General features: G+C 31.7%; 1 protein-coding gene across 1 annotated transcript; it reads left to right on the top strand.

Moving 5' to 3' along the window:
- Positions 1–1191: 1191 nt before the first annotated feature.
- LOC129221184 (prefoldin subunit 1-like) lies at positions 1192–19219 on the top strand. Its single transcript, XM_054855637.1, has 4 exons — positions 1192–1248; positions 3917–4083; positions 6277–6361; positions 18949–19219. The coding sequence occupies exons 1-4, from the start codon at positions 1213–1215 to the stop codon at positions 19033–19035; spliced, it is 375 nt and encodes a 124-aa protein (XP_054711612.1). The 5' UTR covers positions 1192–1212; the 3' UTR covers positions 19036–19219.
- Positions 19220–25106: the final 5887 nt, after the last annotated feature.

Here is a 25106-nt window from a genome sequence, read left to right as displayed (position 1 = left end):
AGTTTTTTTTTATGAATTGTTTGAAAAAAAAATGCATAAAACTTTGCTGAAAGCACTTAATAAAATAAAAGCAAATGATTTTTATAGGTTTAGTTAATTTAAAAATAAATTTGGGGCCCCCATTAAATTCGTGGCCCAAGCGCTCATGTACCTTTGTACACTAGGACGAGTCACTGAAAAAAAGTCATATTTAACAAAATTTATGATATATACTCGCATATATAGGTAACTGATTAATATTTCTAATCATGATGTATATGACAGATCTACTGGAAAAAATAAGATACAATTTCAGGGCATATGTCAAAGCGGGGCCTGTGGGACATAATTTGCCCTCTCTTTGTTTAGGCAAGAGTCACTGAGAAAATATTCATTCTACATAAAAAGTCAACTTTTTATTTATCTAAACCATGACATAAGGCACGTCTGGCGAAAAAGAAAACGAATTAAAATTTTGGGGCCTATGTCAAAGCGGGGCCTGGGTATCATAAACCCTCCATTGATCCCGAAGACGTATTGATTGTATCCCTGAACAAATATTTGGTCTTTAAAAAAATTATGATTTATTAAGCCAACTTGTTTAAGCATTCAAACCAAGATATGCGACAATATTGGTGAAAACCAAAAATTGAAATTTGGGGGCCTATGTCAAAGCGGGGCCTGGGGCGGACCGCCCCCTCCGCCCCCCCTTCGGTACGCCACTGGTAGTAGCAGAATTGACCATCAGGAGGGGGAGGGGGGGGATTTAAGAAGTTCCCTGCATGTGAGGCAACGAAAAGTTCGGCGCTATTTGCAGCTATAGCAGCAAACCGATAAGAAGGCTAATATTTTTGGACATTTGAACAGATTTACTCCCAAAACTGGAAAATCCGCTGACGAAAAGAATTTCAAGTTGCAATTGTCGCTGATTTTTAATTTTGGGAACAAAAGTGTTCATGTTTAAATATGTGAGAACTTTTTGTCCCCAATAACTAAAACTATTTTTGTGGACGGAAATAAAGCATGAAAAAATCTAAATTAGATTACTTTTCTCAAAATTAGACCTACAATGCATCCTAGACACGTTGGATGGATATAATTTTTATCACGAAGTTTTAAGGAGCTTTCCCAATGAACATGAAGTCATGCTAAAGCCTCACGTTTAAAAATAGTGAAATTTCAATGTCTGTTTTTAGGGTTGGCAACATTAACACCATTCTCCTTTTAAACAACATGGCCGGCAAAGGTGTTGATTTAGAATTGAAAAAAGTAAATATTGTCTGATACGTCCATTTGTGTATAAAATTGTACATCATAGACTGAATCATTTTAAGTATCATTTATGTTTTAATTTAATCACTGGTGTCATTTGTTCATGGTATAACTAGTGATTTTTTTTTTTTTTGCTATCATTCGTTTGTTGTGAAATTAATTTCGCCTTATGTTTGTCACCATTATTTCATTATTATCCTGGCAGTTCTCATTGTGACTAGAAAATTTAAGTCGTTCTAATCATTTTTCTGTTGTGCTTTTGTAGTACATGTTTATAGATTGCTGACAAGTGGTTAAATGTTTTACATGTGTTGCCTTAGAAATTTTAATTTTATTTTCGTAGAGCTTTCATTTGAATGACGTGTGGAGAAAATTTGGAACTACTTTGATATACCCCCCCAAATCGGAAATGTGGCGACTTTTTTTTGTTTTTGTTGACACAAAACTTTGTTGCCACTAAAATTGTTGCCACAAAACTTTAAAAAAAACTCAAAAAATGGTACAAAATACAAGAAAATCCTTAATTTGGCAACAGCAAAAACCTAAAAGCTGAAAAAACCTAAATTGGCAACACCAAAATAAGAAACAGCAACCCTAAAAAGTCGGTAGGAAATGCCAGATTTGGCGCGTAATTTTTGGGGGTGTATATCAAAGTTATACCGAAAATTTTAAGTGAAAGTATTATTTCTTAAAAAAAAAAAAAATGCTATTGCCTGTAAAGTTAATTGTTCTTGAAAACATAAATGTTACTGTGATGTTCAAGAAATGTGCAATCGTAATGGGGATAGTAGGCGCAGGTGCGCCATTTCTAGTTAGTTTTAGATCGCGTGAATTTTTTCCCCATTGTGTTCGTTGAAGTTTTTACTAAGTCCAAAGACCAAAAGTGTTTTGTTAACAATTAGATTCCATGGCCTACCATGTTATCACTGGAGGCATTGCCTTATGAGCGGAGAGGTTGTTGACACTAATTCTCAACAAATTTGCTAATACAGTGAAACCTGTGTAAGTTGACCACTTGTGTTGCACTTAAGCAAGGACATATCCAGAAATTTTTCAAGGAGGGTGCGGTTGATATTTTAAAATTACCTCTTACTATGTACTTTATTTACGCATGCTTGGGAGGGGGAGGGGATCTGCTGAATCATTTTGATCTAAATTGTAAAACAACTAGAATATATAAAGATTTATCGAAGGAAGTTTTCAAATCTATTCTTTCTCTTTTCCCATAAAAGAGGTATTCTAAAATTGCAATATAGAACTTGAATTTCGTAATAACTTTGGCGTATTATTCTCGAAACCTCCTTTCCCTTATAACATCAAGGATCGTCAGTAAATTGCGTTTTTTGAAACTTCAGTTTCGCAAAATTGCTGGACCAAATTCGCTAAAATTATTACTTCCCCCAACTCTACCAGAGATGTCTGCTATGGCATATTTAAGATTTGCATTTTGCAAAATGCCTGGGGGAAAGCTTCTAGACTCTTCCTCTTAACACGACCAAAGATTGCCTGAAATTTCAGTTCTAAAAACTCACAGGATTTAAAGTCGAACCAAATTCCTTTAATTAACTTCATAAAATATATCCTACACCTGCATTTTAGGAATTCAGTTCAGAAAAATTGCCAATGTAGGGGCCCTGAAGGGAGGGGCAATCACCCCTGCCTTGTTGTTTGTATCTTTGCACTTAAACGGTGAACTTAATAGAGGTTGATTTTTTAACATGGGAATAATTTTTGGTACTTGAGGTACCTGGAACAAGCAGTCAACCTCAAAGGTTTCGCTGTATGAGTTCTTTTGGAACTTGAAAATTTAATACTGTCGGAACGCGATTTAACGAACCCCTATTAAACAAATTTCGCAATTTAGCGAATTTTTCTTTTTTCCCTACTACAATGAAGGCCAAAACCCCTATTTACCGATAATAAACCCCGAAATAACGAATTATTTTAATAGCCAAAAATTTTTTTTTCGGAATTTGAGTTAGGAAATATTGGATTGTTTTCCAAATATTACATCCATATTGTCCGAAGCAGAATTCTTTTTTCTTGGAATCAAAAAATTTTAACGGGTGAGGACGAATGAATAATGCTTTCTGATGCAGAAAGCGATAATGAAACTCCCATTAAAACTTACTTTTCAAATGCTAACATATTCTAGAAACTGTTAAAACATGTATCATACAGCAGGCTGCAAAAGGCACAGTATTTTCTTCTCTCCATAAAGCCGAAAAAAACTATTTTGAGTCAAGTATCAAGGAAATTGTCAAATGTCTGTTACTCTAGTTTAAAATTTCAAATTAACTAGAGTGTAATGAGTCATGGAATGCTGAATAAAAAGTGTACACTTTCTAATTATGGATATTTTTGCACAGTTGCTTATTAGGAGTTTTAGGCAAGAAAAAAATCACATCCCGATATTACGAATAACCCCCATTTAACGTATAAAAGTTTCAGTCCCGGTGAAATCGTTAAATTGGGGTCCGACTGTACATATTTTGTGGCTATAAGTTTTGCATGTAAATTACTTCCTTCTCCATATTTATTACAGCTGCAGAAAAATATTTTCTGAATTATTTTTATTCTGATTTATTTCTGAATTCTGATTATTTTTCTAATATTAAGCAATCATAATTTTGGAATATTATTATTTGTTGATTTTTATTTTTAGGCTTTTCAAGAACTTCAAGCAAAAGTGCTAGATACTACTCAGAAGCTGAAATTAGCTGACATACAAATTGATGTCTTTACAAAAGCCATCCAACATGCTCAACTTACCCAAAAAGAACTGAAGTCATTTCCAGATGATGCTAGGATGTATAATGGTATTGGCAGAATGTAAGTTAATTTAAAATAAACTGTCATATTCTTAATTTGATACAGTCTACTCCAAAAAATTAAATTGATTATATATTATTTTGTTGGCATTTTTACATGGCCATTCCACGGAAAACGGTAATTTTGTCCCGCACGTGATGCTTCATATATTTCAAAAAAAAAAAAAAATAATAATAATTTAAAAGGATGATTAACAAAATTTTGTTGTTTAAGAAATCACAAACGCATGTGACTTCTTAAGCTAAAATTTTCTTCAAAAATTATTTCTTTTTTACGAAATATGAGCACTGTCACGTGCGGGACAAAATGACCATTTTCAATGGAATGGGCATATAAATATTTTTTTTTTTCAATGGTTTAAATAATTATTTCTTAACTAATGAGACATGTTTCCTTTACGTTGGAACCATAGCTTTCAAAATCTACAATTTGTTTCATCATTGCTGTATTAATAGAGCAAAAATATTAGCTTTTTCATAAGCAAGTTACCAGAGGTTGACTTTGGATGTCCCGCACGTGACATATGTAAATAAATCTTATTTTAAATTACAAAATTGTTTAATGAAAATATAATTGTGTCAGGAGTATCTTTGTATCAAATGTGAAGATTTTTAAAAAATGTTTACCCCTGTTTCATTAAAATATTAAGAGATATGACGAAATGTTAATAAAATTTAAGCGTATTTTTGTCCCGCACATGACGGCTGAATGGCCCACATATAAAAATTAATGTCCTGAGATAATATACATACATATATATATATACATATATCAATGCACAGCCAATACCGCTGATACTTCAGACTTGAAATTTGGCAGGCATGTCTGTATGATTACGAAGTATCAACTAAGAAATTATTTTTCGAAATATCATTTAGTTTGGTAGAAATTAATTAAAACCTCTTCATTTCTGTGAAATTAAAACCTGAAATTGAGTTTTAAATCCCTTATTTTCGAAGGCTTTCCTCCATTCAAATCATTATTCAATACTTCATCTCAACTTTTAGTCGATGGCGAATTTTCAATTTGATATTGTTTTTGTTTCTCACATGATTCATCAAAGCTTTTCTCAAGTCAAATAATAATGTTTCTGGCTTTCGCTTGAACTTTTTCAAAACTAGAAACGAAATTTTTAAGAACATCATCACAGATAAAATACATAAGGCATTAAAGTTTTATTTCACATTGCAAAAGTAAATGATAAAAAACAATGTCCTGAGATAACATATATATACTAGCATTCCTGTACTCGGCATTGCTCTGGTAAAGAAAATCAAATGGATCGTTAATGACAGTTACGGATTGGTTAAGGACAACAACATAATATATAAGGAGTCCAGGGGCCCCGGGACCCTCCCAAAATTAGAAAAAAAAAGGTAACTAGTAATTATGTTACAGGGCTGAAGTTTAGCACTGGAAACAGGACAAGGGGTCATTGTTTTAAGCTATTTAAATCGCAGGCTAAAATGGATATTAGAAAAAATTATTATTTTTGCTGGGTAGTGGAACCTTGGAACAGCTTACCCGAAGAGGTGGTAATGAGCAAGGGAGTAGATAGTTTTAAGAGGGTCATTGATCTTCACTGGGGATCGTTAATTGACTAGGACCAGTCTAGCTGGGCCCAGAGCCTGTTGCTGGTCGTCACTTTTGTATCTGTAATTTACTGAAAGTGCAAGGAACTCATATTGTTCATATCAAATTTTCTTTTTCCTTGCTGCACTTAATCGATTGTTCAATTAGGGATCTTGATGCTTCAACGTTTTCTTTTTTTTCAATGTTGTTAACACAATTATTGTCATGACATTATCACATTGTTTGAAGTTACCTACCTTTGCAAATAAAATCTCATCAAAAAGTTTTGCTAACTTGCTGCCTTTAATTAGGTATTGTAGCAAAAAGTAACAGTATCCAGAATTTTGCACAAAGATTATTTGTTAAGTCGATCAGATTGCTATGGAAACTTTAGGAATTTCGATCTCTATTTGAGTTTAAATAATTGTGAAAATTGTTTATATAAATAGGATAAGTTTTTAATTTGTCATATATTTTTATATATGTAATTTTCTAGTAACCATTATCCTATGACCTTATTTTTCTACTTATTAAAATAAAGTAAATTGTACCCTTTCCTGTGTTGTATTATCTTTTATATTCATTTTCTATGTAATGAAATATATCTTTTTTACTCTTCAGGTTTTTATTAACGAGCCCTGAAGATATAAATAGTATGCTTTCAAAGAAAATAAGTACATCTCAAGATAAAATTAAAGAATTAGAGGTAAATTATATTTTTATTGCTTAATGTGGATGTATTGTGTTTGTTTCGACCCAGGCGTGCCCTGAACTTAAATTTTTGGGGAAGAGGAATTCTTGCCATATATATATATATATATATATATATATATAAAGTTTCCCGAATAATAAAATATGAGCATACACACATACCTAAATCTAATAATTTCATGCTGTAAATAAGCCTTCACTTTTTCTGGTTTGTGCAAGAAAAATTTCTGAAGTATCTATCCTGCCTGACAGACCAACATTTCTTATAAACTGAATATTGCATTATTTGGTAGCCCATTGAAACCTCAAGTTGGCGAGGGTAAAGAACTAACAATTCATGAAAAGATAGACGTTGTAAATATGTTGCAAAACAGTTCAGTTTTAAATTTACATATTTATTTTTCCCCATTTTACTTACTCACGGTTGTTAAGAATAACTTAATACAAATTTGAATTTTTGGCAATTCCTATTAACAGGGTTCAACTATTTTACAGGGTGGCGACAGATCAGGGAAAAAGTCAGAACTATATTAATCCGGGAAATATCGGGGAATTTCGAAAAAATAACAAAAATTCAGGGAAAATGGATTAAGTGAAGAAAACAATTTTTTTTTGCTTTGCAAAATTTCTACCCCCTAATTTCCTATGCATCTTTCGCCCTTTTTCTGTTGAGAAAAAAGTAAAATTAATGAGGTGCAATTATACACTGCCGCATATTTGTTCATTTTTTTTTCTCAGCATCTAATTATTGAATCTTTACTTATTAAACACAGGATAAACTTTCTATGATTGCTTCTGTGTCTGTAAGTTGTTTATTTTGCGTAGCTCGAATTTACCTTTCACGAACTCCATGCTACATAAAATAAACAACCCTACAGGCAAAGAGGAAACCATCATTAATGCCTTAGCTCCCTTGTGATCACTCATTGTCTTGAAGTAATTAGCATACTGTAATCATGATTTCAAGAAAAATTCTTTGTTTTTAATTTAATTGCTAAAATTGAATATTGAATGAAAATCAACTTGGATTTTTTCCATCATATTAGTTGTTGTCGCTTCAAATTATCCGAAGGTTTTTTTTTGACTTTAAAATTCTTTTATTTTAAAACCAAGTTATACATGGGGCATTCCAAGGTATTTGTGACATAGGGGTGTCCGTAACAAAACTTGTCAAAAGTTAAATTTTTTTACATATATTGAAAAGGCACATCCCAAAGGATATGAATATCATATTTTTTTCGTAATTTACTACATATTATGTATGTAATTGCACTGGAAACATCAAAAATTCAATTTTCACTGTTACGGACTCTACATTGAATTTTTGTTCAAATCTTACATAAAAACTGATTTTAAGCCCAAACTGGTGTTTGAGACAGATAAAGTGAAGGCTCATCTGTAATATAGTTAATAATTTTAATCAAAAAGTATGTTCTATAAAAAATTGCGGGTTGTGAAAACGATGACTGTAGAGTCCGTAACAATAATTGGAAGAAAAGTTTAGTTATTTTTGTTATTTATGTATTTTATTTCACTAAATTGAATATTTTCTAATCTCACCTATAGTGTTACAACATTCTAAAATAAATTTCATGATTGTTGCAATTGGTTAATTTTTATTAATTTTCAAAATTTGTTACGGACTCTACATTTGGCATCAGTTTCAACACAGCTATTATTCCTTAATCAAATTACTTGAACTGCTACACAGGGAGGAAAAATAAACTACAACTTCAACCCTGAAAGGAAACTACAACTTATACTGCAAAAAATTACTTTAACTTTGACTTTTAGAATAATTTTGACTCCACATGTGTTCTGAGAACATTGGTTACCCATCACCTTGTTTGAATTCAACTGGAAAAATCAACTTCTTTCAACTCTATTAATAGGTAAGCAAGTTAATTTTACATCAAATTGAAATGCAAAAGTTTTAAAGTTACTAACAAAAACTAACTATGCATAAAAATATTAGTATCTTGTAATCTAATACATAAATAAAAAACCATAAGACTTTTGCTGTATATTAGCATTTTAGTTGATGATTTTTTTTTTCTTTTGAACTATGGCTTATATAAGAACAATTTTCATTTTAAATCATTAGATTTATTTTAAATACAACTTTATTTTTAAAACTCTGTTCTTTTTTAAAAAATCAATGAGCTTGTATATAAACATAAACTGCATTTTCAGTTTTTGTTTCTTCTTTCTTTTCTTTTTATTTAATTATATATTAGAACTTAAGTGTTTAACTTTTATTTTAAATTTTAAAGTAAATAAGCAATTTTTACGAAGATTATTTATATAATCTATCATTGTACGTTATTTTTAAATTTCTTTCTTTCATCGAAAGTATAAGATATTAAATATTTAACATTTATTTCCAGTGAACATCAGCCTGTGATGCCTAGTGACTCTAGAGATCGTGTAAGAGCACACAGAGAATGGCTTTATGATGATGAAGATGCACATGAAGAGATGAAAAAGAAAGACACAGAAAGAAAGCGCTTGAAGCGTTTGGAAATAAAAAGAAACAAGCAACAAGTTATTAAATAGCAAAGGAAAAATGCTTCTTATCAGAAAGCTTGGAGAGCAAAGAAAAAAAGACAAGTTCCCTTAGTTCCATCTCCATGTAAATACGCTTCTCCTCAAACTTTAGGAAAAGCCGTTTGTAGAGCCATGAAAACTATGCCCAAGTCTCCCAACAAAGCTGCAGCTGTTATGGATTGCATTTTAAAGAAAATGTCACCAACAAAGAGAGTTCCTTTGCTGCTGAAGCACTTGAAACCTAAAAGCGTACAAAATTTAGAAAGAAAAAAGAGGTATGATGCTTTTTCTGATAAGGAATTAGAAGTTGTAACAAATTTTTACGAAAGAAATGACATAAGTCGTTTACTTCCTGGCAAAAAAGACTACAAGTCTATAAAAAATGCTAATGGGAAAAGGCTTCGTGTTCAAAAAAGGGTTTTACTCTACAGCCTCAAAGAAGTGCATGCTCTGTATAAAACTGATGAAAAAGAAAACAACATTGGTTTGGCCACATTTTCATCTTTGCGCCCTCAACACGTAATGCTATCTGGTGAACGTGACCAAGAAGTGTGCATATGTGAATATCATGAAAATCTGCACTTGTGTATTCAAGGATTGAAAAAATGTCTAAATACATTACCAGACAGTATTACAGAGTTGTTACTCAAAACTGTGTGATTTTGAGAATGAAAATTGTATTGATAGATTATGCAAACTTTGTGGTGTCAATGCCTTGGATGATTATCTAGATTCTGTTGATGAAGACACACCTGTCAGCTACTAACAATGGATCACCCGAGATGGGCAGGTGAGGAAGGAAATAATTGAAACTGATCTAGCCGAAGGAAAACAAGTTCTAAAAGAACAACTGAGCTCTTTCGCAAGACATGCTTACAATGTGAAATGGCAACATGAAAACTTAAGATATTTAAAAGCAAACTTAACCAAAGGCGAAATAATCCTTCAAGAAGACTTTGCTGAAAACTACAGCTTGAAGCAGCGGAACGAAATTATGAAAGCTCACTGGTCACCCGAGCAAGTGACAGTGTTCACTGCAATAGCATATCATAAGAGTGGAGAAGAACTAAACCACATCTCATATGCAATTGTCTCTGACAGCATTACTCATAGCAAAAGAGAAGTTTTTGCTTTTAATAAAGTAATTTTAAAAGATGTTAAAGAAAAACTTAAAAAACCAATTGTGCATGTACACTATTGGTCAGATGGCTGTGGAAGTCAATTCAAGAACAAATACAACCTAGGAAGCAATTTGATTCACCACAAAGAAGATCATGACTGTACAGCCTCTTGGAACTTTTTCGCTACAGCTCATGGCAAAGGGCCAGTGGACGGTATAGGTGCAGAAGTTAAAAGAAGTGTGTGGTTCTGTACCATGCAAAAAAAAAAAGATGTGCCTTCAAATGCTTTCGATTTCTACAAAATTGCAAAACGAGAGGCTAAACTAATAAATATTCTATATGTAACTGAAAAAGAAGTGTCAACTATCGTTAAAGAGTTTCAGCTAGAAGTTAGATGGCATGAAACAAAAGCAATACCTGGAACACGAAGAATGCACAGTTTTTCTGTTCTTAATGGAAAAGTTAAAGAAGAAGTTAATTCTATTTACATTGAAAACAGAGGCATCAGAAAAGGAGAAGAAAGAGCAGTGGCATCTACGAGCACAGCTCAAAGCAGTTCCAAGCCTGACTTAGATGTAGGAACATGGATAGCTGTTCTTTATAGCGATGACTGGTGGCCTGGACAGATCCTCAAATTGACTCAAAAAGAAAAATTGCTTGTAAAATTTGAACTGAAACCTGTGTCCAGAAACAAGTTCAAGACAATGCAAAAAGCAGAGTACGAAGAAATCGACGTTGGCAGCTACTTGATGGTTCTACCAGGAGATCCTCCTCCAATTGACTCTTCTGCACGTTTTTTCGCAGATAATGAAAAAACAGCTGAAACAATTGAGTCTGTAATTAAAAATGTTGAGCAATAAGGTAGCATTATAGTTTCTGTTGTCAACAATTTTAACCATACTGAAACGGGACAAACATGTAGAGTCCGTAACATGCTCATAAATTGACCATTGTTAAGTAAATAATTCATTAAAAAATATTTTATGCTTTTTAAATTATTATTTTGAAGTGTAAATGCAAAATAGATAAACTGAAGCATACTAAAAAAGCTTCATTAGGTAAGAATGGTTGCTACATTCACAGAAAATCGGAACTTAGTTAGCGCAAAAATTTCCATGTCTTTTGTGCGTAGAGTCCGTAACTGGCAATATATATTTCTATATTTTTACAAATTCAAAACAAATTTTAACTTTTTTTATTGTTATGACATAATTAGACATAGGACTATATATTTACAAAAAAATTAACATGAATATTTGCAATGATGAAGAGTAGGAGGTTAAGTTATGCCTATGAAGTGTAGAGTCCGTAACAGCTAAATACCTTGGAATGCCCCACATACATATACTAGAGAACCTGACACACGTTGTTCTGTTTAAACTTAGTAAATTGAAAAGTTAAAAAATGTCAATAAACTATTAAGTGTTTGAGCAGTTTTGTTGAAAAAAATAAGTAAAAAGAAAATGTTTTAAGCTGCTTAATGTCTAAATGCTTATATTATTTACAACTTGATTTACCTAATGGCCACTGAGCAGTTGTTTTATTAACTATTTTTTCTCCCGTACTTGATGGTTTGTTCCTTCAGCCATACTCAAAGGATTAAAAGTGTCCTCAGATATTAAGTGTAAAAAACTAACTACCCATCTAGAACAAACGAGAAATCCCGCTACAACATCCCCCATGTGAAAAAGAATAAAACAATTGAAAGGATATTGTTTAAAAAAATGATAAAGATAAAAACAATTCTCTGAATTAGTGAAAATAACTCATCCCCCGCCCCTCCTAATGTAAAATAAACATTCTTCAACTAAAATGACTAAAAACTCTTAAAAACTAAAATCAAAAGCAATTCTTTGCAATTTGAAATATATCACCAAATAAACAAAAGTACAATAAATTACATTAATAGTAGCTTCAAAATGTAAACAAATGATCATGCAACTCTATCGTTTATAGCCAATGTCGCCAGGCCACTACGTTACTGTAATCCAGCCAATCAGTGAGTGAAGCCAACTCCAACCGATTAGCAGTCCGATCTTTTGAACGAAAACTTTTAAAACTTCAAATAATGCATAATTTGTTTTTTTCTACCAAAGATTAAGACCTTCCACTGCACTTATCTTTTGTGTACAGAACTACCCTGTTGAAATTTATCTGGACAAAAATAAAATTTGTTTCATCTTTAAATTCCATCATCTTTTCCTTTAATAATGTACTGATTAGTTAGACAATCCTTAAAGTATTCTTGACATTGGTGCTAAAACTCATATGGATTTCAGCGGAGAAACAAATATCATTAGGTACAGTACTTTCTGATCATTTGGTTTAGAAAACCTAAAGCACTGATTCGATCACATGGTTCAACTACGACGACAGAACACACTTTTTGTGTGAACCTTCCAGTGCTTTACTTTAAAATATATCTCTTGACCTAAAATTGTTGCTTTTAAGAAATGAAGGCTTCAATCTCTCCCTTTACGTTTCATCTATTCTCAGTTAATATATCACAGTAGGAAATTTCATTACAAAAAGCAGAGCTGGCTTTCTTAATGTCCTTTGGCAATGGATTAAATATTTATTTCAGTTCTCGCTCAACAATAGGTTAAAATAAATATTAATCATTTGGGAGATATAACGATCCTATGCTTAACTTAATTAACAAAAATGTTTCCGATTCGATCCATCGCGCTTTGAAACCATTCTTGCCACAACTTAATTACACACAAAAAATTTGATCAAAAGTCCAGCCGTTTAAAAGCCTTATGGTGACAAACGTACGCACAGAAGATTTTTATATATTAAACTTTTTTGAAATTAATTGATTGTTTTTTTGCATTTCAATGTTGTTTGTTACAAAAGTTATCTAAGTTTTTTTTCCCAACAAATAAAGAAATCATTCGAAATTGAGTAACCTTGTGTACATCAGTAAACTTTTTTGTCATTCTTGCAGCAATAACAATACTGCTTGAAAGTTTAGTTCAAACCCTTTTCTATATAAACTTTTTAGTTTTATCATGGTTAGATATTTCTTTAAGAGTGTTTAATAATTTCTTAGAGTTCTTGTGTTGACTGGTTACTGGAAGTAAAGAGTACTTGTTTTAGATTTCCTATAATATTTCCCTGTAGATAATTTAATGTACTATTTTCTAAAAAAGAAGCATCTTTTTAAAATATATTTTTAATTAACAGTTGAAAATGTTTTCAGCACTGCATTTTATTTAATATGCAATGGTTTTCAAGTAGGGCAAAGCAAAGAAACCATTATCACTGATAATATAAATCATGTAAATTTGTTGAACTTAATCAGGGAAAAGTCGGAAATTTTTTTTTCATTTTCGGTTGCCATCCTGTAATATGTTCAAGGTAAAAAAACAAATTCCAATTTGCTTTTCTTGGAAGTAAATCCTTTTTTAAATTGAAACAATTTATGTAATACTTAATGTATAATATTAAATGTTTTGCTGTGAGACATGGTACTATATGGCTCAATCAGTGATTACGTGAGTGCATTATTTAGGAAAAAAATGACTGACTTGTGCATAATTTGAAACCTATTATGTACTGCAGTAGAGGTGTTGGAGTTCGAAAATTTGTTGAAAGCAGCCATAAAATACTATCATGTCAAATTAAGCAAGCGAGAAAATTAATGTTTTCTATCATCATCCCACGCACTGTTAAACTTTCGCATGTTTTCAAATGTTTTAGCCATGCTCAGCGTATTATTTTAGGTGACCCACATGTACACTATATTGTTTGTAACTTTTTATATATGATGTTTTTCTCTTTTAAACAGTAGGGGGCTCTGCCCAGTGCTCACTAACGCTCACCAACCCCCGAAGATTGCTTCACAATCTTATTTGATTTTCAAAGATTTAAAAACTTAATTCGAAAGAAACAGATTGAAAATGCATTATGTTCTCCGTTTGGTACAAAATGCACCACTTCCCTGGGTTTAAAAAAACTTGTACCAATTTGCAGAGCCGTAACGGCTCATGAGCATTGAAAAACTGCAGTTTTATACGTTTGAAAAATCACTTTCATATTTACAGTCTTGAGTAGTATATTTTGCTCTTTAGCTCGGAATTGAATTGAGTTGAGTCTAAGATTTTCCTTTAAAAGCGAAACCCTTCAAGTTTGAATAAAAAGAAGAAACATGCGAATCAAAAAGACGTAACTATGGCAACGCCAAATAGAACATCAATAATTTTAATGAAGATGAGATTATTCAAACCTTATTTTTAACGGCTTGTAACTTTTTTCCCTTTAGAGGTAGAACCTCAGTTTTTCGACCGTTGGTCGAGTTAGATCTGGAGTAAAAAAAGCCACTCTTTTCAGTGGTGTCAAAAAGAAAACTGTGTTACAATTCCTGCACTTTTTACTGATAGATTTAATGAAGAAAGTAATGCCTAAATTTTAGCTAAGCCTAAAAAAGTCTGAACTAAAAACGCAAATAACTCCTGCTGTTTTTAAGTTAGAACATTAAAACAAATTGTGTAGAACTCCAAAAATTCTACCCTTTCCAATGTTGTATAATATTAATACATGCAAGTAATTTTTCACCCCTTTAATAGGCAATAATAGGCAATTTACACGTAATTTGAGCTTAAAAAATTAGTTACAAAAAACGAATTCAAATTTTAAAAAATAAAACCCCAAGGGCGCAAAGTAATTTTGTACAAAATTTCAAGGCTGTAGGTGCTATGGGGTCTCCTGGACGCACGTCCTCCACAGATTTCCTTCCAGAATTTCTTTGAAACCTTACTTTTATTTACTATAAAGAGATAAGAAAATAAAAGTCCAGATGATTGCTATTTGTACTTTGAACTCCTGTTGGAATGATAAAATATTTTTTTTCGTTTGATACTGTTCTATTGATTTAGTGTGCATTTCTTTAAAACATTTAATTTGTGACATTTTATGCTCAGATTTCCTAAACCGCATCTCAAATTATGCCATGTCTTTCACAGGGCTCATATTTCCTTTAAAAAATCCTTAAGAAACCCTTAATTTCATCAAGCAAACCCCCCCCCCCCCAAAAAAAAAAAAAAAATCTTAATTTTCTAAAAATATCCTTAATTTTTAAAAAAATTGTATTAAGTGCGATTCCCATTTTCTTATTTTTCTCCCCCCCCCCCCCTAAAATCTTCATCCTCCGCAATATCTGCCAAATACGTATGTTTGGGAAACATGCCAACAACGTCAATATGTGTTTTGCCAAAAATTGCATGCCTTGTTTTAGATTTCTATCTTTTTGCATCATGCAAATATTTCAATCATTTTTATTGTTGGAAGGTTTTTTTACCATGTGCTACTTTATATCAGCTTATTTTACTTGTTATTTCAATAATGTTTTTTTTTTCTTAAATTTATTTCTAAAAAAATGTGTAAGTCAAAAAAAAAAAAAAAAATGTGGCCTTACTCACAGTCTTGTATTGAAATTTTGCATGATTACTTTGTTTTATGTATTTCAAGAAGCGTTCAAAATATTTATTATGTGTCTTTAATGGTTTAGGCTTTATGGCCTATAGAGTTATTTGGAAATTCATGATTAAATGAAGCAACTTCAAGTTCTTTCCATTCTGAAACAGTATTATGAAGTTTTTCTTACCAAATTTTGAGTTCTAATTCAAGGAAAAAGGATAACCAATTATTTATACATACTGTCAGCCTCGCTTAATCTGGTAACGGATAAACAAATACCCTGCTTATACGAATAAAACCCCAGAACCGACTATTTCCCAATAGACGCAATGTTAAAGATTCCAACTTTATTGAATAATTTCCCCTGGATAATCGAATAATACTGATCGTCATTAGCAAATATTTTTGCGGAAATTTTTTTACAAAAATTAAGAAAGAACATTTATTGATGTAAAAATATAAAGTAATATTTTTCACCGACAACGGGCGAGAGAAACAGCATTCATATTTCATCAAAACGTTCCTACTGTTCAATAGTTTCTTTTATATTTGCCAATAAAAAAAAAAGAAAAAGGTAGCGCAGTTGATAATTGAAGTAAATAACACAAAGGAACGTACACATTTTATACGATAATAAATTGATAAATATTAAATGTGAAGCACGGCAGACAAAGGGGGGGGGGGGAGGATAAGAAATATGTTCCCAAAAGACCTTGAGCAAGGAATCCACTGTTAAATTTTTCAAAAAATAATGTACTGAAAAAAGGTGCCAGAACAAAGATTTCATAATGGAAGTTGTAAGTTACTTTTTATAATTTTCATATGTATGTACTTGTAATATATATGTTACGGTAAATGTGATAAATCCGGTGACTTTGTACAATTCCCAATAAAACTGGTAAATTTCATAAATTATTGAATATTTAGCAATATTTATCACATTTACTGGTTAATTTATTACAATCGCCGACTCGTAATGGGGAATGTAATAAAAGTCGATACTCAGCTAAAATTTTTTCAGTTTGCTCAGCTACTTGACTTTTTCTATGACATATAGTATCTCTACGCAACAAGGGCTTTATGTCGGATGCACTTGTTTCCATCTGTGCATTTATTGATCATGTTAGTAGGATTTAAATTTCAATTCAATACATTTACCCCTCACTAATTCAAACCCTATTAAACTGGATTTTGGTTAATCCGAATAGCTATTTAAATGTACACTATATAAATAAAATGTGATTTAGTGTAATAATGAATTTTTGTAGGCAATTTTCTCTTCAGTTTTATGTTTTATTCTCTTTAAATCAAAACACAATTTTTACTGCATCGAGTAGTTTGTAACATTGGCTCAATTTTTCTGTTATTTTGTTTAAACCGTACTTTCATTAATTCGTATAACCTGGATCCCATCCTTGTTCAACTGTATTTCTGATGTCGTGCTGGTAAGACGGTTTTTTTTTGTTGAGATGTTTGCTTTCTCTCTTTGATAGAGTTTCTAATAATGGCCGATATATGCTTTAGCGTTTCAATTTCAAGTTTTAGTACTTGTTATGAATTCAAGAAAAAAAGTACACAGGTCTTTGTTGACAGAAGAAAAGTATGAAATTTGTTAAAAATGGTGAATTGTAGTAAAAACAAAATTAGTGGGGATAAAAATAGTGGAAAAAATTCTGAAGGGTATCTTTGACTAAAAAGATATGACGTAATGACAGTTTTGTCATTAAGTCATATCTTTTATGTCATGAAAAACTAATCTAACCCATAAATAAGACAGCTACAATGTTAGATTTTACTTGTATTTTAAAGAAATGTTTACCGTAATTCATGAAGCATTTATCAGTAGGTCATGGTGGTAAAAACAAAATATTAAGTAAGCCCTTAAGAAAAGGTACATAAGTAATATTACCAAAGCAGTTTATGTAATTTAATTTTATTTGCAATATATATTGTACGCATATAAAGTTTTATAAAATACCTAATGAAAATAAAGTAAAAGAGTTTTACTTTTACTCATTTATTTAGTTTGAAATACTGTGAAACCTGTGTATAATGATACTGTCTATGACAATAAACCTGTCTATAACTATTTTCTTTGGTCCCAGCAAAATGTTAGCATGAATAATCAAACTGTCTATAACGATAACATGTCTGTAACAATATTTTTTTAGGTCCCAACTGTATCGTTGTAGACAACATGTCTGTAACAATGTTTTTTTAGGTCCCAACTGTATCGTTGTAGACAGGTTTTACTGTATTTTTTAACAGCCATCACGATGTTTTTCTAATTCGTAATTACGCATTTTCAGAGAAGTTTTAAAATATTTCCCTTCTTTGGAATTAAGACCTTATTCAGAAAAATTATCCAAATTTATTACATTTCCTATTATAAGTAGGCAATTGTAGAGAATAAAAATGAAAAAAAAAGTAAAAAATTGTTAAATTGGAACATTTTTACTTAGTTTAATGATGATTATGGCATCCCGGGCGGCAGTTTGTAATTCACCCGCACCCCCACCTGAATGCTCAAAAAAAAAAGTTTATGCAAACACGAAGTTCATATGATTGTCAGAAATTAATTTCAATTTTTGTGGTAAATCAAAAATTTACATTAATAGACATGTAAAATTAAAGCATTCTATAAAATTGCCCCCACAATAATGAAATCAGTTTTCTTTAAAATTCCATAAATTAATCAATTTAAGATTTATTTAGAGAAATTTATCAGGAGTAATCTGGAGTGGACCGCTCCATGCTTCCCCTCCCATAGTGGTGCTTTCAATTACATTATTTATTACATTATTATCTAATTTCTTTGTTCTAAGATATTTAATTAAAGTAAAGCAAAGCAAAGCCAGTTTTATTACTTTTTTTTATTGAAATATTTTTGTAAGCTTTGATAGATATCAAATCTTGTTTTAATTGTAAAAGTAATTTTTAGTGTTGAAAATATTGTTTTTTCGGAACTAAACCCTCCTTACTCTAGAGCAGCGTTTCTTAATTTCTTTGATCAGTGGAATCCTTTTAAATGCTCACTTTTTTTTGTGGAACCCTTAGTTTTTTGTCAATAGTTTGCAGTGGCGTTTCTAAGGTTCTGTTTTAGAGGGAGCCCAGGTTCTTATCTCAAGGAGACTATCGCATTAACTATTTGCCGTTAAATAATAATTATATATCATGCCGTATATGAAGTAAGATTTCTGTACCAAAAAGAAATTCATTACATTACAAAGCAGTTCTAAAAGTGCAAGTTACTGAAAAATATAGAAGACAATAGTTTTGAGATTACAATGAGCCTTGTTTTTTCAAAACAAAAAGATGTAAGTAAATGGACTCTAAGTCATGCATTCCATTCAAAAGCTCACATATTCTTGCATTAATATAAAGGTGACATTTAAAGAGGATTATTTAGTATGCAAAAATTGTTTATTCCCTAAATAATTTTATAATATCACTTTTGGATAGAAAAACAGCATGATTTTTTTTTTCTTTGCAGACAAGTAAAGCTTATTTGGAGAGAAGCATGAAAGAAAGTGAGGAAAATCTTAGAGAACTTGTAGCAAGTAAACAAAGAGACCGTTGACGCAACTTGTTGACTTTGTGTTTTGCTGTTTTTTTTTTCATTCAAAAGTTAAAACTTCTTTCATTTTACTAATGGCACTTGATCATTAATGAAATGAGAATTGTTCAAAATTACATTTGTTTATTTATACCATTTTGTATTGCACTTGAATAACCATCTTGTAATAAATGTTTTATAAAGTTTATGGAGCTATGTGTAGTATTCATTCATATTTATTTCAGATAGTACCAGTATGCTGCTGTGCTAAGCACACAAGTGGTATCTGCTGCCAGACTGAGAGAGTTCAAACTTAGAAATAGCATTTTACACCTCCATACATTTAATTCAAATGCAAATTTTTTAGAAAATATTTCCTATTCTTTTAAATTGCCATAGAGCATTGAATTTAGGTAAAATATGTTACAAAGAACCACCTGGTGACAATAACTCAACTTTGTTAAAAAATGCATATAGAACTTAACTTTTGCGCTTCATATGGCAGTATGAATTCTTTCGTTAACAATAAAAAGACATTTTGTTTAATTTTACAATCCATGCCAAAGTGTTTTCTATGCCTGATGTATGGATGCCTCATTTGCCTGATTATAATCCATAATGAAAAGTGATGACGAAGATAGTGTTATCCTAAGGAGTGAATAGGCCCTCGTGTTACATTTTCTGCCGTCACATGGTCAGAAATGTACTGAGCCAAAACTTTAATATAAATTCACATGCTAAGCATTGATAAAGCACTATTAAAGCTGAAATGAGGATTTTTTTTAAAGAGTTGACCGATTTGGCAATTGAGGCATCCATATAATGTTACTGTAAAAGTCTGAAATATGGTAAATGTTGACATTAGCTGGTCGGATAACAAAGACATCGGTGGAGTACCAAATATTTCTGGTGAATTACAGCAGGGTTCGTACGCTCCTTCAAAACTCCTCCAATACTCCTTCATTCAGGAAAATGTTTTGAAGGGCCCTTCAAACTCCTTCATTTTGATTTAAACTCCTTCAAAACTCCTTCTTTTTTAGTTCAAGACTACATAATTTTTCTCTGTGACAGTGACTTAAAATACTTCAATCGACAACTTATCACTGTCACAAGGGCAAAGGTATAAGGACTATTTTGATGTAGTAATTTCATATAATTATTTTTTTCATAAAGATGTGATTAACAAATTGAGCATAGAAGTTGTAAAAGTTGAAGGTGAAAATATTATTAGATGACTAAGACATTTCATAAATGAAGTAAAACATGCTTACATGGTGCTTGGCTATTTTTTCAAGTTTTATTATTATTGCTTTTCCTCCACCACACTCAGCAGCAAAAGTCAGTTTGTCTAATAGTTATTTAACTTTAACTATTTAAAAATACATAAGTACTGTATTAAGTGATTGCATTAAAAAAGCAATTGTCTAGTAAATCGCAGTTGCCATTTTGTAAAACGGGTCATCCACATCCATATGACAAGAGGAGTAGTAAGGTGAAGTGAAGAGTGTAAGGTGACATTTTGTGACAAAGGGGGTCAAATATGATGAAAAAAGGTGCGGCATCATTTAAGGACAGTACTCCTTCAAAACTGCTTCATTTTATTTCTGAAATTGAGTACGAATCCTGTACTGGTGAAAATCGACATTCTCCAATTTCAGTCTTTCAGCGCTCATTTTCATTCTGAGTCAGAAGAGTTGTACTTTTTAGCAAAATTTTCTATTCTTTAGCTTGGTTTTCCTTTAAATGACATCAAAGTTTGATGTAATGTTAAGAAATTTGCACTTAGAAAATTAAAGTTTGACCATTTTATAGGTTCAAATTTTCATAAAGATATTATAAAAGGACAATGTACTGGAAGAAAGCAAATGTCTGGGTCATAAGAAGAGGGTTGAATCATGGTCTGTCATGTCTATAAAGCTGTTGGCTAATGCTGTTTCACTAACTCCACCACACAGGCTTGACTGGATTGTTGATGAATGGAAAGTAATTCAATCTCTCTCTATCTCTGAAGAAATTCATGGTGATCAGTTTTACTATGAAAATGATCAAGGGAAAAGGGAACTGATCATTATTGGGGAAAGAGCTTGACTTTAAAAGATGTTGATAAGGCTTAATATCCCAAATTGGCGAGGCTTGTCAAAAGCTTTTCTTATTTTACTTTATGGTAATGCAGATTTAGTACGAGGATTCTTTCCAACACCAAGCTGGGTCTGTCTTTCTAAAGAATTTATAGATGGTATGCAGTTTACCAAAGATGGTCTTAAACAATATAACTATCACATGTTACAAGGTAAGAAATATGTGGCTTTGAATTCATCTCTCTAACAATGTTTTTTGTTGCAGTTGGAATGCTGTCAAATGTGTCCAAAATCTGATATAAAATTGTTTTTATCCCAACATTGGATACTGAAAGAAGGTTGCCAGGATTGGCTAATATTAAAGCTAATTTGGCCAGTTTTGATGGCACTTGGCTAGAAAAAATTCAGATGGATTAGTCAACCCTTGATTTGACTTTCTTAGCAAGTACATTTTTTTGTCAAATAACTTTATATATTTTTAAAGCATGCATGTGCATTTTACTTAATATTCATTGTACATAGAAAAAATAATGTCCTAAAATTATGTAAAAATAGACAAATTAAAGGTACAAATTTTTTAGTCACCCATTTTAAGGGTTCCCTGATTTTCAGAATGTACACGTGGATGTTTAGGGTACCATATTTAATTGCTTACTGCCACATTTTAAGGCAAGATTCTGAATATTGGGACACAACTCTGAAATTAAAAGTATTTCGCACAACTAATATCAAACTTGATAGATTTCATTCTTCGTTTTTGTTCCTTTATGCTGTTGTGAGTAATTACTAAGATTAGTAATGTGGGAAAATGGATCCCCTTCTAAAGATTTCCATATTGTTTAAAAGAGAGGACAATTTTGTACAGGTTGGCTAATTTGGCAAAGTCGTTTGGCTATTTTCCTGAATTTTCACCTAATAACCCTGTTCTGAAATTTAAAACAACACATCTTTTATTCTATAAATAAGATTTGTTTTACTTTATGTGAAAGAAATACTTCAGTATCCCAGGACCACTTTTCGTGGAATTGCCCAGAATTAGCTGTTGAGGTTCGCTGATTTCAATCGAAGTTGATTGAATCCATTGTTTTAAGAAAAGAAAAATATCACTAATATAAATCAAAAATTAAGTTTTTAAATTAAGGAAGAAAATGTCAAAAAATATAATTACATTTTAAGTACAAGTAATGTTAGATGTATATTTTTAAAACCTAATAACAGATACATCACTCAAAAATCAAGTTATTATTGAAGAAGATTGCTTGTTTTCTTGAGATGCAACTTACCCCATTTACTGTTCCAACATGCCCGAGGGGCATTTTGGAACAGTTTGTTGACTGTTGCATTGTGTTGAATATTTTCTTACATTTTTCTTTTTTTTTTTTTGATTTTAAATTTTAGCTGACCTTCATAGCTATATAACCCCAATAGCAGAAATTCTTTCAATAGTCTGCGACGAAGATTGAAAAATCCAAAAATAGTCTGCAAGGTAAATTCATTGTAGCCACTCGTGTCTAGAAAGGCGACTAAAGCTACTATTTTAAAGCTAGTGACTAATTTTGACAAAGTATGGACAAAACGACTATTTTGCAATCAATTGTAAAAAACCAATATTATTTTAGTAAAAAAGCTACTAAGATACATAAAACCCTCAGGTTTTATTTATTTATTTTTTTATTTCCTAGGTCGAAGAAAAAGGTAGAAAAAGACGAAAACTCGCGTATAAATAAACCTGCGTTCCGAAAAGAAAAAAAAAACGAACGCTTTAACTTGTTCTTTTTTTTTTTTTGAAAATAAGCGTTTTAAATAGTAGGAAAATGAAATATAATAAAGCTATTCATGATCATAAATGTGGCGATGTTCATATTTTTGTACGATAAGCCGTTTTGTTATCACTATTTTTGTGAAAGGATTGTTTTGTGATCACTATTTTTCCAAAAAGTTTGTTTCCACAACTACTATTTGCATTCTGAATGAATCACTAAAATTTTAATTATTAATTTGTTGTATTTCTTTCATTTTTTGAAAAAGAAAGCTAATTTCCACATTCAATCGGAAATTTGAATGCGGCGTTTCTAGCGCTTTTTATGCAGTTGGTCTTTTACTGTTGTCGTTGATTAACAGTCAAACAATGAAATTACATGAAATACACCGCCAGCTCAGTCAATTCCAGCCGAGGACTGCAGTTTCGTGCTTATTAGCACTCATCAGCCGGGCATAAAAGTGATTGAGCTGGAGGTGGAAAACCTCTTAAGGAAGCCAAGAGTGCCAAACAAACTGGTAGCTAATACAAAATTAGCACTGACCAGCCAAGTGACCAAAGCAATGGTTCGGTTCAACTCGAATATTGAAGGCAAGGCAGGTATATTCAGTAAGTTTCCGTATACACCGCCAGCTCAGGCGGTGTATTTCATGTATTTCTCCCTTAGCCTGGCTATAGGACGGTAACGTACTGAATAATGTGAAATTATTCTAGAATAGGATCGTACTTGTTTCATTTGTGTTCTTTAGGAGCTAGACTAATCTTTTTCCACTTTTTTTTTCAAGAGTTGTTTGGGCAACATTCTTGGAAAAGTTACCACTCATATAGGAAGAGGGGTTTCACTTATATACCGCGCAACCAAGATATCCCTATTTATCTAACTGTCATTTCTTCATTATGACTTTATTACTAAATTCTTTTTTTATTCTTTAAAACAGAGGACTACTTCAACAAATATTTTTTTTCTTTACTTCTGGCAACTATTTTAGTGGCCATTTTTCATAGTCCAGGCTACTAAAGCAATGATGTCCACCTGAAGGGGGGGGGAGTGTCATGGCGCATTCTGCGACAGTGAAATTTTTAGGGGAGGAGGTGTTTTGGAGGGGGGCTGTTGTTCTCGGCGGGTCTTTGCGATATTTGGGGGGGGGGGGGCGCCACTGACGTTGTATTCAAACTCGGTGACAGACCTGCAAATCTCACTTAGATTAGTTATAAAAAAAAATTTTTTTCAATCAGCAGCGAATATGTTGCTTTAAAATACAAGTTGTATAGTAAGCTTAAAAAATGCAATTAAAGTGTAAGATAGTATTTTCAAAATGAAAAGGAAAGCTTTGGTAAGCTTCTATAGTTTTTTATTTAAAGTACGGTAAAACGTTATAGAATTTTTTTTCGCCTTTTCTTTTTATTTTGCTCTGAATTTTACTTTTTCACATTAAATTGGTGCCCTCTCCCTGAAACAGTGAATCGAGTATTTTCCTAAGTTTAAATCTGGAAATAAATATAGCTGAAAATGTTTCACATTTTGAGGTTCATATTACTCATTGCAACAATTTTACTTTTCAATAAACTTTCTAGGGAAGCAAAGTAACGTAACGCACGAGTTTTCAATAAATACTTGTTTTTGTGAGAAATAAGACAGCACACTTCGGAATAGAAAATATTTTTTTTTTTCAAAACAGCAAAAATGTTGAGCTGCCTTTAGATGCAAGCGAGCAAATTCTTAAATAAATCGAATTCAAAAGTTATTCTTAAACTTTTACTGTGAAAAATAAAACTTTTATTATTATTCAATTATACGAGGACTGTTAGAAAAGTATCCGATCTGTTTATTTATTTGTTATTTTTTTTTTGATGAGGACTTGTTGGGTGTGAATCAATCGCGGTTGCCTGAGCTGACCTTAAATCTTTGCGCATGTGTGAATTTTTCTAGTCTCAATAACGTCAGTCGTCGGCAAACGGAGTTTACCTGAGTTAATGTGTAGGGTTATTGTAAAATTATTTAAAATCAAGAAAAATGACGGAACGTCTGGAGCAGCGCTAATGCATCAAGTTTTGCCAGAAACTAGCAGACAAGTGAAAACTATTCGAAAGATACATACGGCTTTCGGTGACGATTTCTCAGCACATTTCTTGCACTTGATTTCAACGTAACTTTCTCTCCTGATACGGCCCCACGCTCCATTTGGCTGTTCCCCAAACTTAACAGAAAATTAAAATGTTGGTGCTGTTTCAGTTGTTTCGTCATATTACCTGAAATT

The sequence above is a fragment of the Uloborus diversus genome, chromosome 4, assembly GCF_026930045.1.
Source record: "Uloborus diversus isolate 005 chromosome 4, Udiv.v.3.1, whole genome shotgun sequence".
Lineage (NCBI taxonomy): Eukaryota > Metazoa > Arthropoda > Arachnida > Araneae > Uloboridae > Uloborus > Uloborus diversus.
The sequence above is the reverse complement of the archived record's forward strand: the minus strand, read 5'-3'. Positions and strand labels throughout refer to the sequence as shown.

Coding starts and splice junctions, on each gene's coding strand:
- LOC129221184 (XM_054855637.1), top strand. CDS start 1,213: ATGGCCGGCAAAGGTGTTGATTTAGAATTGAAAAAA. Junction 1,249..3,916: donor TTGATTTAGAATTGAAAAAA/GTAAATATTGTC, acceptor TTTTATTTTTAG/GCTTTTCAAGAACTTCAAGC. Junction 4,084..6,276: donor TATAATGGTATTGGCAGAAT/GTAAGTTAATTT, acceptor TTTACTCTTCAG/GTTTTTATTAACGAGCCCTG.